Genomic DNA, 13,764 nt, shown 5'->3' on the forward strand with positions numbered 1-13,764 from the left:
TGGTGTGCACTAGACTAGATTCCTTCATAGCTCAAAGTGGGCTGTTGAGGGTCAGAGGTTGTTTGGCCAATGCAGAACTAGGTTCTGAAGAAAAAAGGCCCCTCGTCATACCAGGTAGAAACAAAGTGGCATTACTTCTAACCCGGCACTTTCATGAACAAACACATCATCAGGGCCTCATCTTTACAGAGGGAGCAATAAGGTGTGCTGGCTGTTGGATAATAGGAAGCAAAAAATGTGTGAACAGTTTTATCCATTCCTGTGTTATATGCCGTAGACTCAGGAAGGACTGCGAGACTCAAAAGATGGCATATCTGCCCTCTTACAGGCTTAGCACAGAGCCCCCTTCTCACACGTAGGACTGAATGTGTTTGGCCCCTGGTCAGTATCAGTGCATAAGACAACACAGAAAGCTAAACCTGGACCGCACTATTCATGTGTGTAAGTATCAGAGCCATTCATATAGAACTAATTGTGTCCCTCGATACCCCAGCTTCATTATCACTTTAAGGCGATTCTCAGTTGAGTTCGTTTCTTTACCTGGAGTTCACAGAAAATGTTCTATTTTTTTTTCAATTGATCTGTTTCTTAACGCAGTTAAAAGGTTGAATAAAATAACCATGAACTTACATCCTGAATGAAACCTCACTTATAAAACACAGAATAAAGTGTAAATATTTTCTATAATATTTAATTACTGGTCATCCTGAAAACCCAATCCGGTCCGAATAGAGCTCAGAATTTATATATTACAGTGTCATGAGCAATGCTTCTAGGATTTATTCAAGAAGAGTTCAGATTTAATTATTTCATAATTATTCCTTAAATAATCAAAGCTTTATTCTGTACAGATTCTCCTCTCTGTAAAAATATCAAGAGAAGGAACTACAACATCGTCACCTGCTAAAACATTTACAATTACAGGCCCACGTCATGGTACTGTCAGCCGAGGCCTGGGCCAAGCCAATCCCCCAGATATAATAATAATAATAATAATAATAATAATAATAATACTTTATATATAAAGCACTTTTAAAACAGCATCATCTGACACAAAGTGCTATACACCATAAAATGAAGATAATAAGTATGTAATCAAAACAGAAGATGATAACATTTACATTTACATTTACATTTATAGCATTTGGCAGACGCCCTTATCCAGAGAGACGTACATAAGTGCTTAAATCTCTAACATTGAATAATACATTAATGCTGGATCACTAAGTTACATACTTAAGATACCATGAGTTTAAAACATTTGTTCAGAGTTACAATGAAAAAGTGTCAAAGGTTTTTTTTTTTTTTTTTTTAATGCAAAAGATAAGGAAAGAAGTGCTAGTTGAAGTGTTTCCTGAATAAGTAGGTCTTCAACCGCCGCTTGAAAATATCCAGTGACTCAGCTGTCCGGACCTCTAGAGGAAGTTCATTCCACCAACTTGGTGCCAGTACAGAGAAGAGTCTTGTAGTATACTTGCCTCTTACCCTGAGAGATGGTGGGACCAGTTTTGCAGTGCTGTAGATCTGAGGGTGTGAGGTGCAGTGTGAGGAGTGATGAGGGCTTTGAGGTAAGAGGGAGCTGGTCCATTTTTGGCTTTGTAGGCCAGCATCAGTGTTTTGAATACCAGAAGCCAGTGGAGGGATCGCAGCAGTGGGGTGGTATGCGAGAACTTTGGCAGGTGGAAAACAAGCCGTGCAGCTGCATTATGGATCATTTGCAGAGGACGGATTGCGTTCATAGGTAGACCTGCCAGCAGTGCATTGCAGTAATCCAGTCTAGAGATGACAAGAGACTGAACAAGTACCTGAGCAGCCTGTGTGGACAAAAATGGCCGAATCCTTCTAATATTGTAGAGCAGAAACCGACATGAGCGAGACACATTAGCAACATGAGAGGAGAAAGAAAGTTGATTGTCCATGGTTACCCCAAGGTTGTGAGCTGTGGCTGAAGGGGAGATCAGATCGTTGTGCAAGGATATAGCAAGATCATGACCTGGGGATGAATCACCTGGGATGAACGGCAGTTCAGTTTTGCTAGGATTGAGCTTTAACTGATGAGCAGTCATCCATGATGATATTTCTGCCAGACATGCTGAGATCCGGTCAGAAGCTGTGGTATCTGAGGGTGGGAAAGAGAAGATAAGTTGTGTATCATCAGCATAGCAGTGGTAAGAGAACCCATGTGAGGAAATAACTTCACCAAGAGAGTGAGTATACAGGGAGAAAAGAAGAGGACCAAGTACTGAGCCCTGTGGGACGCCAGTGGAGAGTCTGCGTGGAGCAGATGTCACTCCCCTCCATGTTACCTGATATGAGCGTCCTTCCAGGTAGGAAGCAAACTAGGTAGCTAGTAACTAGGTAGGTAGCAGCTTTTCCCAAGCTGATCCGCAAATCCCAAGACTCCTGAGGGTGGACAAGAGAGTCCTGTGGTTGACCGTATCAAACGCTGCTGAAAGGTCAAGGAGGATAAGGACAGATGACAGTTTGGCTGATCTAGCAACATGTAGTTTCGCAGAGACATCCAAAAGGGCTGTCTCTGTGGAATGAGCTGCTTTAAAGGCAGACTGTTGGGATCTTGGAGGTTGTTCTGTGAGAGATAGACAGATAGTTGATTATAGACAATGGGTTCGAGAATTTTTGAAAGAAACGAGAGAAGTGACACTGGTCTGTAGGTACTGATGTCTGATGGATCCAGAGCAGGTTTCTTTAGAATGGGAATAACACTTGCTCTCTTGAAAGTAGTTGGTACCTGACCAGATGCTATGGATCTATTGACGATAGTGGAAATGAAGGGCAGAAGGTCTTGCGAAATGGTCTGGAGCATAGTGGAAGGGAGTGGATCCAATGGGCAGGTGGTAGGATTGCAAGACTGGATGAGCTGTAAAATCTCTTCTGCTGCTACAGTTGAGAAATGTGACAACAAAGGTGTTATTCTGAGATGTAAGTGCAGTTGGGGCTGAAGTGAAGGTCCGACAGATTTCCTCAATCTTCCCCTGGTAGAAAGAAGCAAAGTCTTCTGCAGTCAGGGAGGATGAAGAAGCTGGAGCCGGGGGGTTGAGCAGAGAAGAGATGATGATGTGGAATTTCCGAGGGTCATGTGAGGAAGCTTCAAGCTTTTCCTTGTAGAAGGAAGTTTTGGCAGAAGTCACATCTGAGGAGAACTTGGCAAGAAGTGTTCGGTAAGAATCAAGATCTATAAATAATAATAAATAAATAAATAAATAAACAAATGATAAATAATAAATAATGATAAATAAATATGATAAATAAATAACAAATACAATAAACAAATAAAAACTATAGGACATAAAGCTGGAATAAGAGAAGACACAGCAGAAACAAAACGGAATAGAACAATTTAGAGAAATAATTCATGCCTGTACAAAAGCCAGGGAATAAAAATGAGATTTAAGTCAGGTTTTAAACATGGAGACTGGGGGCACCTGTCTAATGTGAGGAGGCAGGTTGTTCCACAGCCTAGGGGCAGCAACAGAGAAGGCTCTGTCCCCTCTGAGCTTCCTCTTCTATATTTGTGTGTCAAGGAGCATCTAAACAGCTGATTTCAGTAAACGGGCAGGACTGTAGGGGTGAAGCAGTTCACTGAGGTAAGACGAGGCGAGGCCATTTAAAGATTTAAAATTGACCATGTGTATCAGGCCACGCCCTCTGACCATGTGTATCAGGCTACGCCCTTCTGGTAGCGCTCCTCACTCCCAACATCTCCTTCCTCACATAAGATTCCTTTTCACCATGCCATTCGCTACTTCTCTCTATCTCATAGGGTCCACAGCCAGCGTTTCCATGGAAACAGGAAGACAGATGACAAAGCTGGATGCTCTTGTGAGAGACCCATCACTGAGTCTCAGAGAGACACATCACTGTGTGTGTGTGTGTGCGCGCCTTTTAGGTGACTGAATGAATTTAATCATGTTTCTGAGCTCTATTACTGCATTTTTGTAGAAGCCCACTGTCTGTTATCAGTCTCTCTGGATATCTCTGCATCTCTATCTTTCATTCTCTGCCTGTATGTCCCTCTGCCTATGTCACAAGACCCCTGGTGTGTGTGTGTGTGTGGTTTATAAAGAATTAGACAGCAATGTGTGCTTGAAATGAAGTGTTTATTTATGAAAACAGCTTTAACTGCATATGAAACACACACACACACACACACACACACACACACACACACACAAAAGAGTGTTGGTAAAAATCACTGATGAGATCATCAGTCATGATGTCGTACACTGGGAAGAAGTGTTCAGTTAAGCTGACACAGAAGTTGGGTAAATAGACAAGGTGTCTTTGGAATGATGAATGAAGAGGAAGCTGCTGATTTACTCACACACAAACACACACACACAAACACACACAAACAAACACACAGATGAAGGCAGGAGGTTGGTGTTCCACACTGTCTTTGACTTGAGTGTGTGTGTGTGTGTGTGGTCTCCGTCTATCCTTTTGGCTGGCTGTGTGATAAGTTGATGGATCTGTTTAACCTGCAAACACACACACACACACACACACACACACACACACACATAGTCCTGATATAACTTTAACATACTTTTCACAATGTAAAGCCTAATTTATACTTCTGCTTTAAAGCACATTTGTGTCTTCGTGATGTGCACAGAGGGATTGTGGTAGATCACTGCTGAGACAGATGGACACGGACAGCCCGTGGCTCTGGGGACTGCTGTATAAAGAACAACTTGGAGACCATCACAGTCTTTGAACTACTGTTTTGTTGGTCATCTTTGTACTTGGGTCTTCATCAGTGATCATCTGAAGACTTTGACAGGAAGGAATTAGTGTTAATTCTGTAAGGGACTCAGTAATGACTCTGAACTCAGGGTCTATTGGTCACACAGATCCACTAGACTACAAACTGTTGTAGAAAGGACGTTATTTACATTATTAGTACATAGAAAGGGAGCGAGTGCTTAGGACCATGAAATGATTCTGTTCTCTTTCATATAGAGAGTGTGGTCTGTGTGTATCATTTGATGAGCTGCTGGAGGGAGTGCGATGGTCAGTCTGACAGAACGTACATAAGCCTAGGGCTCATCATGGTGTCTGTGTAGTGTGATATTGTGTGTGACTGTGTACTGCAGTGTGTAGTTGTGATGATGGAATCGTGAAAGCTGTAATGGAGGTGCACGTGCACCTATTCCCTGAAGAATGTCATTAAATAATCAGTTAATTAATGAGTGTTAATTAGATGAAACTGAAGTGAAGAGCAATCAAAGCGCGTGTGCGCAGTCTGCTGTAGTAATGTCATTATAAATCGTGTGTGTGTCAGTGTGTGTGTACGTGTGCACACGTATGTCTGTGTATGTCAGTGTGTGTGTGTCTCACCGCTGTGCGCGCGGCTCTCCCCTGTCTGTACGGTGACCTGTGTGTCCGGTTTGCTGATGACGAGCCGGTGCTGTTTGTGGCGTGTGGAGCGCACCGCTATCACCGCCTGACGGTTTTTATACTGCACCATCTGCAGCGTGATCTCCGCGCTCCAGCCTTCATCCGACAGGCACCGGAAGTCGATCTCCTTCCCGTCCGCCATCACCACGGTGAAGTAGCCGTGTTTGCCCTTTCGCTCCACGCAGTCCACCGTCTTCACACGTGAGAAATGCAGCTCTTTCCCCTTTCCTGCCGGGGGCGCGTGGGGGTGCGTGTGTTTGGGCGCGTGCAGCAGCACAGCTTCCTCCGTAAGCGTGCAGAGTTTCCGTTTCCACATCTGTAACAATCCGTCACTGCGTTTCTCCAGCACGCCCTCCTTCAGCACGCGCGGACCCTGCTGCTGCATCACCGGGAGCGCAAAGTGCACAACACCACCGGCACGCGACCACCGAGCTGCGCGTGCAGAAAAACGCCACACACGCGCACAGTGAAACACAGCAGTGTCGGTCTGTCTCAGTGTCGGTCCACAGACATCCCTGATGCGCGTGTGTGTAAGCGCGAGTGTGTGTGTGTGTGTGTGTGTGTGTAATCTTGCGCTCGTGCGCCCCCGGGTGCCGTGCAACTAAAGACGCAGAAATGCAGCAAAACATTTTGAAGAAAAGCCTTTTGTTTTTTAATCAGTAAATTAGTTCAGTCTGCAGCGCGACATATTCACACTCACTGACACAACAGTCCTTTAACCAAAATGTACATTTAGACAACAGATCTGCTGTATTTAGACTCGTGTAGATGATGATGTTTAATCTAGAAGCGCTTTAAACAGTTAAGATTTAATTGCAGATATTTTAGTGTTTATCACCTTAATTATTGGAGTGATGTGAACAGTTGGACTGTGGCCACCTCACACACACACACACACACACACACACACACACCTGTTACTACACTCCCACATCACTGTTATGTCCTAAATAACATTTCACTTCTCTAATTACACCCTTTCCTGTTATCACAATCGTCTCTTCACACTTACAGTTAACACCAAGCAGGAAACAAACATTTTAGTGAAACCTGTTAGAATAATGAGCAGTTTAATGTTTGGAATATTAAGTAGAATATTTTACCTGAACATCGTGGCTCTGTTTCACTTTATTAAACACACTGAATAAGACAGAAATAATGTGGAGGAGAAACAGAAGATGGTGCACATAGAACTGGTTTATTAGATGAGTAAACATCTGAGTACATTAGTACATCTGTAACATGGAGGACTCAACAGCTGCATCTCACTCTCACACACACACCCCAGAGTCACAATGCTAAACTGCTCCTGTCATTGGTCCAAGTTGGAGTGGGTGGAGTTAAGCTCTTTATGGACAGGCCAATGTCAGGGTGAAAAAGTTGAGGCGGTCCTCACCTACACTTAACACAGATGTTAATTTGGATGCCGAAGTGCTACAATAAAATAAAACCTATTAAATGCTGCGCTACTTGAGGGTCAAACAAATCAGCTTGAGTTTAGAACCAAACCTCTCACCATGCTGTGTGTGAAAGGTTCTGGTTGCTGTGTGAGCAAAGCCAAATCCACACTAGACTGGAATTCAGCTGATCAGAACAGTTTACAGAATGATGACAAGCTAATCCACACCATACAGCAAGAGCAAGTCATGACTCAGCACAGCTATGCTTTCTAACCTGACTATTAAAGTGCTACAAAAACAAAGCATCTGGGAGCAGAACCCATCACATCTGGGAGCAGAAACCATCACATGGCTGACTGGAAGAACCGCTACTACAGACAATAAGGCAACCGTGTGGGCGGAGCTTAACCTACACCTGTCCTATCAGGAAGTCAGGATTTAGCCAACCAGAAAACAAGGGTTAAGACTCCGAGCCCTCAACATATTTTCCAGGGACACAAGAAAGAGTCATGATTCAGCCAATCACAGAGCAGAAAAATTCAGAACAAACAACTACCCCAAAGTGCTGCTATTTTATTTAAAAAAAATTGTTTTTAATAAAAAGGACATGCATGGGGCAGTTATCTGTAATGGAATTACAAGATGTCAGGATTATACAGCTCCTCCAACACAGGGGCTGTGTTAAGGCTAATACCAGGCTGAAAATGCCCCAGGTGGGATCGGAGTCAGTTCTCTCACTAAACTGGAATGACTGACCAAGATTTAGCCAATTAGTGAGCAGAACATTTAAAAATCCAAACCAAATCCTGACCCAGCCAAGGACTTCCTGGGACAGGTCAGAAATCAGCCAATCAGAGGCAGGGAGCCCGAGCTGGTGTTGTCATGTTTCTGGAATGTTCCAGCATGTAGAGGGGGGTGTGTGGTGTTGAGGTCAAGGGGGATTCGGGTTACAGGCAAGTGAGCCACAGCTGCTGTACATGTGTGTGTGTGTATGTATGTGTGTGTGTAAAATTATGATAATCTACCAATAAAGAAATACAAAACATAAGGCTGCAAAACCAGGAGGGGATTTTACACCATCACAGTGCAGTGTGCGCTCATCACTGCTGTTTACACTCGGCTGGGGGGACTGCATCCTTCTGTAAGACACAGGGCAGTGACATCACATTACAAACTGCAGTGTTACTACAATACCTAAAAATCACATGCACACATGCTGAATAAAAGGAGAAAAAGACAGAAACAGGGGAAGAGAAGAAGAGTTTATACATCTAAAAAAAATTAAAATTCAAATGGAAGATGATCAGGGAAAAAAAAGGAAAGCAAGAGAAAAGAAAAGCAAGACAAAGGAATAAAGAATAAATTAGAACACAGATAACTTGAATGCTTAATATCCTGGTGCATGAGGAGTGTGTGAGAATCTCAGGCTGTTCAACACACTGTCAGCTCTGACACCACGTGCACACACATTCAGCAGCTCCATCGTATTGAAACAAACTGTCAATCTATTTTTGATCAGCAGCTAGTCACCCATGGAACTAGAACCCTTCACGAGCAAGATCTAGACCCTTGGGCTTGCTGTAGCTCTAGAGCTGAAAATGTTACATGGTTTACTGAAGTACTAACATGGGAACATTCTACAGCTTCAGCTCTGGAATCTCAAAAAAAAAAAAACCCACATTTGAGATTTAACTCTAAACTGAGAAACCTGCAGCTCTAGAACACTGATCCAGGTACAGAAAAGATCACAAACAGGCTGTGATAAGCAGGTGGTCACAGATGGACTGATGACAAAACAAAATGACCAAACACCAGACTGACATGTAAGGGAGCGGGTTCAGGTCAAATCCCCTCAAACGGGCAGAGCTTAACTTCATAACAGAAGGTACAGAGAAGCACATAAACCCATTGTGTTACAGAAACACACACAATGTTAGTGAAGTGACGCAGGTGGTACAAAGGGGGGCTTTAAAACTACAGTCACACCTGTTACCTACCAGGGCTTGTGTTATTCTATACAAACACACCATTTAAACCTGAGTGAGAAGAGAAACAGAGCCAGGATTAAAGAGAAGAAAACCACAAATGCTGAGAAACTAAAACTAAACTAAACATGGTGGGGAAAAAGTTCATTATATCCAGAAGTAGTAGTTTTGAGAAGGTAACTTTCATGACTGAAGTGACTGAGGAATGGAGGAAATGAGAGACAGAACGCAACAAAGCAACCTAAAACAAAGCAAACTTGGGGAGTGTGATCAGAGCACGTGTGTAAGTGAAGCTGCTGATTGGTCAGCTACTGTAATACCCATAATGCTAGTTTTCAGGATCAGGTGGAATTTAAATTAGCTTTCACACATTAAAGATTTCATGTTCAAAATATGTCCAAATCTACAGAGCAGTTTAGAGCAGAACTCTACATTACAACTCTACATTACGCTGGAATTAGAATTTTAATGTAGGTGTGTACCTTGGGGTCATAATCTGGATCATTTTCCTCATCTGCCTCTTCCTCTCCCTCCTAAATCATACAAGCAACATTACCGACCATGTTAAGTTACTGTACACCACTCATAATGAACATTAACACCCAAACACACTCACCTCATCATCAGCCTCCTCTCCTTCCTCATCATACTGAGGAAATAAGCACAAACAGCCAAAGATAAATAAACATGCAGCAATAACTCAACCTACCGTTTACACTTCAGCACTTTTCATACTGTTCCATTAGCAAAAGCTCATTAAAGACCCGTTTGAAGCTGGATCTGAAACACAGCTGGTGACAAGGTAAAAGCTGTCAAATCATTTTAATGAAACCCAACTGGTTTATATTTACACTGCATCACTACACTTTCAGGTAGAGCCGAAGGTAAACTTTACTTTCTCAGACTGGCCCATTACAATATGCAGTGTGCTGCCCTTCACTTACGTCATCATCATCATCCTCAATGGCCTCTCCAGTGAAGTAAAGCACGGCACGTGGCACAATGTGCTCACGAATAAAGTGACCGATCTCAAAGTCCGCCGCCAAAATAGCCTCAGAGTCCTCATCCTAAACACCATCAGGGTTAGAAGGGTTAAAAAGCAGCAAAATGACTCTTTACATATTCCAGCTCGTTAAGAATTTGGAGTCAGAATGCAGTGCGTGTGTGTGAGAGAGAGAGAGAGAAACAGACTGACTCACCAGTTCACCAGACTCTGGTACTGAAACACAAGAGAAGAGCATCATTTAAACACAGCTATAAACTCCACACCATTACAGCAGCACACATGCAGATCATGTAAGTCTGTAGATGTAAACACAGGCATGTGCTCAGAGATGCCTGTATAACGCTGGGTAATTACATTTAAGCTTTCACAGCAAAGACATTCATGGCTTTATTATCTTCTCAGCATCAGAGACAAATTAACTGCATTGAAAGCAGTGTGCAGAGAACATGTTTGTACCTTCAGGAGGGGAGAAGAAGTTAAAGAAGGAGTCATTAGGGACAGTCTTGGTGACCGTCCTCACCGTCCCTCTGCCCTTATGCTTTTGCTTCTTCTTTATGGTCTTCAATGTAACATTTTTGCCCTTGGTCCAGTCAATGTTGCACCTATAGACAGTGACCCAGAGAAGGGTTTATTCCCAGGGAATGCACAACATAATACATACTGTAGAACTTAGGGGTTTCCACCCCCAATCCCTAGGGTTAGAGGGAGACCGATGGTATTAAGAAAGAGAGTTGGAGAGAATGATAATGGGGTGCGAGTGTGAATTGCCCTACCCAGTGCAGCCCATGATCTCAGGACCATCAAAAGAGAAGGGGTCAGACTCATCGGGTTCTGATCTCATCTTGTAGGTCTTAGTGAGAACCGTGTTGGAGAAAAAGTCGTTCTGCTCAAAGTGGAACTCTAACGTAAAACTCTACACACACACACACACACACACACACACACTTTATATCCAATCTTTATACAAGCTGTATCACTACTGTAGTGTAAACTCTACAGGACAGCGGTGTGGTTTGGAACAATTTTGATTAACCAAGATTAATAATGACTAGTAAGGAACAGCAGTAGTCAAGGTATTTGGGACACAGCCCAATGACAGCAGCAAAATGAACCTTGAGGACAAACTAAAAATAAACTCTTCCCAGTTACTATGACAACCATGTCCCAATTCCTCAACAGTGCCTTCTCTCTGTGATAAAATTACAGATGTCTCGTATGATGGTTCTAACAGACGTATCCAAGATTACATAATTGAAGTAACCAAAAATAATGGACAGGTTGCTTGTGTGTGAGTGTGTGTGGAGATCGATGGTGGTGTACCATGGGCTGGCCTGCATCTGAGAACTTGACCTTGATGTCCTGTAGGTGTTTGAGAATGGGCTCATCATGCTCCTGTAACACAAAGGTTACTTTAGAGTTTGGGGGCCTAGAAATACTTGTACATGCAGCAAACACACTGATAAACGTGTACCTGTAGCATCTCACTGAGCAGGTCGACGTTCTTAAACACTGTCAGCCAGAACTCAGGAATTCCTTTAGGGTCCTCCTTCTCTTCATCCTTCTTCTCCTCTTCTACCTTCACTTTGTCCTTCAGTTCACCCTGTGGCACACACAGGACATAAAGGACTCCTTGTTTAATTCCCTCTAAACGTTTTAGCAACACAGTAATTAACACATTTAAAGCCCTTCTTTTGTGCTGACTGCTCAAACCCAATGGTGTTCTGCACCTCAGTGAATAGACTTACTGCAGGAAGGTAAATCACAAACTTTTTAAACTTAGGCTTATCATTTATCTAATTATTTCCAGACTAACAGATTTATAACGAAGTTTACCTGAACATGTACAGAATTACTATGGATAAGAGAGACATTTACAGTTATAACCCGAGTTAACCAACGAGAGAGATTTCATGTTATACTTCAAATGAATCTTCTACTTACATAATTACATGTTTAGTGCAAAATATAGTACACAGTTATAGACGCTAATTATTTAAGGAAACCCATCCTCGTTTAAGTTTGGTTCCTCTTATAGCTCAGTCCTCATCTCAGTTTCCTCAACACTTACCTTTGGTTAGCTGTTTTGGACAAGTTTAAAGTGCTGAATTTATATATTACTGTAAAGCTCCATCACAAAAATGCAATTTATCTGAAGTTAATTAGGTTTGTTTTAGCTTTATGTAAGATTGTCCTATACACATCTCAGTTGGCTGTTATTATGGTCAATGTGAAACAAAACAAAAAAAGAAATTGTACATAATGTGCAGACAGACACACAGGTTGTGTAAGCATGCCTGAGTGTGTGAGGTGAAGATAATGACTTACTGAGAGTTCTTCATCCTCAGCCTGTTTCCATTCACACTCCTCCTCAGTGGGTTCATACGCTGCCTTGATGATGTCACTCCGCTGTACGTATACACACACACACCTCAGAATGACTGATTATACTTCAGGGCTGGGTGTTAAACACCTCTCTGCCCTTACACAGAGCACTATGTAGGGAACAGTAGAGTAATGAACAATACACAGCACCACATGGTCATTTTTCTGCAACACTGCAGTCCCTTTATCAGTCCAATGCATACAGGTCCACTGTCAGTGCTCACACATGCTCCATCACTACATATACACCCAGTAATCCATCACAATACACACAGTAATACAGAATAGATATGAACCTCTCTGTACATCTTATTTCTCCAGCCCTCTGTGTGCCTTTGTTCACTATCTGTCCATCTCTCTACTTGAATCTCTCAGTTTACTGGTTTTGGTGTACATTAAACTTCCATACTTAAAATAGAAACAAGGGAAGGCATATTAAAGGAGTGGAGACTAACCTTGTCATAGAGAGGTTGGTAAAGTGCAGCATACTTCCTTTCCAGCTCATGCACTTCCTCGTAGAACTTGGCCTCAATATGAGCACATTTCACCTGCAGGTTCTTCAAAGCGTTCACTCTCCGCTTCACCACCCGCGGCAGACTGAGGGACGCAGTGTCTCATTATATACTACAGTACTGTTTATTAACAGTAATCAGATTGTATAACAGACTGTAGGGTGTGTGTGTGTGTGTGTGTGTGTGTGTGTGTGTGTACCTCTCCATGTATCCTGAAGGTGAACCCACAAGTCCATCAAGTCTCTCCTGTAGCGCCGCAAGAATCTGGGGATTCTGCATCATCTGAACTGTCAGCTGTCGAGCTAGACCAGACCAATCACAGACAGATCAACAACCATCCTGAGCTAGACCAGACCAATCACAGACAGATCAACAACCATCCTGAGCTAGACCCAGAATGATAACTCAATTTAACATTTAAAAAAAATTATAATGATAAAAAATACCCCAGATGAGCCACTGAGTTGACTTTACTTCAGTCAATATCAAGAATGTTCACACCTGTACACCAACCCTTCAGAAATGGCTTATGTGCACTACACACACACTTAAGCAGCCTATTTCTAAGGGAAGAAGAGTGGAGTGTGATCAAGGATCACAGTACATCAGAAATGATGATACAGTTTGCCATTATTCAGCATTAACACTTGCACACAGGTTACTGGGGTCACAGGGTGATCAGGTAACAGTGATGGCTGAATGTGTGGGCTAAGCATCAGTGAGACAGCAGACACTCAGTGAGACAGCAGACACTCAGTGAGACAGCAGACACTCAGTGAGACAGCAGACACTCAGTGAGACAGCAGACACTCAGTGAGACAGCAGACACTCAGTGAGACAGCAGACACTCAGTGAGACAGCAGACACTCAGTGAGACAGCAGACACTCAGTGAGACAGCAGACACTCAGTGAGACAGCAGACACTCAGTGAGACAGCAGACACTCAGTGAGACAGCAGACACTCAGTGAGACAGCAGACACTCAGTGAGACAGCAGACACTCAGTGAGACAGCAGACACTCAGTGAGACAGCAGACACTCAGTGAGACAGCAGACACT

The 13,764-nt window shown here is 43.0% G+C and overlaps 2 protein-coding genes across 4 annotated transcripts in view; both read right to left on the reverse strand.

The window, feature by feature from the left end:
* Window positions 1-4,113: 4,113 nt before the first annotated feature.
* Window positions 4,114-5,953, reverse strand: phlda1 (pleckstrin homology-like domain, family A, member 1). Its single transcript, XM_060889653.1, has 2 exons — window positions 5,362-5,953; window positions 4,114-4,499 (listed from the first exon to the last, which is right to left on the reverse strand). Exons 1-2 carry the CDS (start codon window positions 5,804-5,806, stop codon window positions 4,495-4,497), a joined length of 450 nt encoding a protein of 149 aa, XP_060745636.1. The 5' UTR covers window positions 5,807-5,953; the 3' UTR covers window positions 4,114-4,494.
* Window positions 5,954-6,600: 647 nt separating this feature from the next.
* nap1l1 (nucleosome assembly protein 1-like 1) overlaps window positions 6,601-13,764 on the reverse strand; it is a 7,926-nt gene continuing 762 nt past the window's right edge. Inside the window, exons 3-15 of one of the 3 annotated variants that reach the window (XM_060889169.1) lie at window positions 12,906-13,008; window positions 12,650-12,791; window positions 12,136-12,218; window positions 11,284-11,419; window positions 11,133-11,204; window positions 10,586-10,725; window positions 10,269-10,414; window positions 10,006-10,025; window positions 9,751-9,873; window positions 9,423-9,455; window positions 9,289-9,339; window positions 8,819-8,857; window positions 6,601-7,960 (exon numbers count right to left, since the gene is read on the reverse strand). In XM_060889169.1, coding sequence (XP_060745152.1) covers window positions 8,852-8,857; window positions 9,289-9,339; window positions 9,423-9,455; window positions 9,751-9,873; window positions 10,006-10,025; window positions 10,269-10,414; window positions 10,586-10,725; window positions 11,133-11,204; window positions 11,284-11,419; window positions 12,136-12,218; window positions 12,650-12,791; window positions 12,906-13,008 — 1,055 coding nt within the window. In that variant the 3' untranslated portion in view covers window positions 6,601-7,960; window positions 8,819-8,851. The remainder of the gene's footprint in view (window positions 7,961-8,818; window positions 8,858-9,288; window positions 9,340-9,422; window positions 9,456-9,750; window positions 9,874-10,005; window positions 10,026-10,268; window positions 10,415-10,585; window positions 10,726-11,132; window positions 11,205-11,283; window positions 11,420-12,135; window positions 12,219-12,649; window positions 12,792-12,905; window positions 13,009-13,764) is intronic. The other 2 variants (XM_060889168.1, XM_060889167.1) reach the window with 2 other exon arrangements.

The sequence above is a fragment of the Tachysurus vachellii genome, chromosome 16 (genome assembly GCF_030014155.1).
Source record: "Tachysurus vachellii isolate PV-2020 chromosome 16, HZAU_Pvac_v1, whole genome shotgun sequence".
Taxonomy (NCBI): Eukaryota; Metazoa; Chordata; class Actinopteri; order Siluriformes; family Bagridae; genus Tachysurus; species Tachysurus vachellii.

Bases quoted from the DNA above. Each gene is read 5' to 3' on its own strand.
- phlda1 (XM_060889653.1), bottom strand. From the start codon at position 5,806: ATGCAGCAGCAGGGTCCGCGCGTGCTGAAGGAGGGCGTGCTGGAGAAA.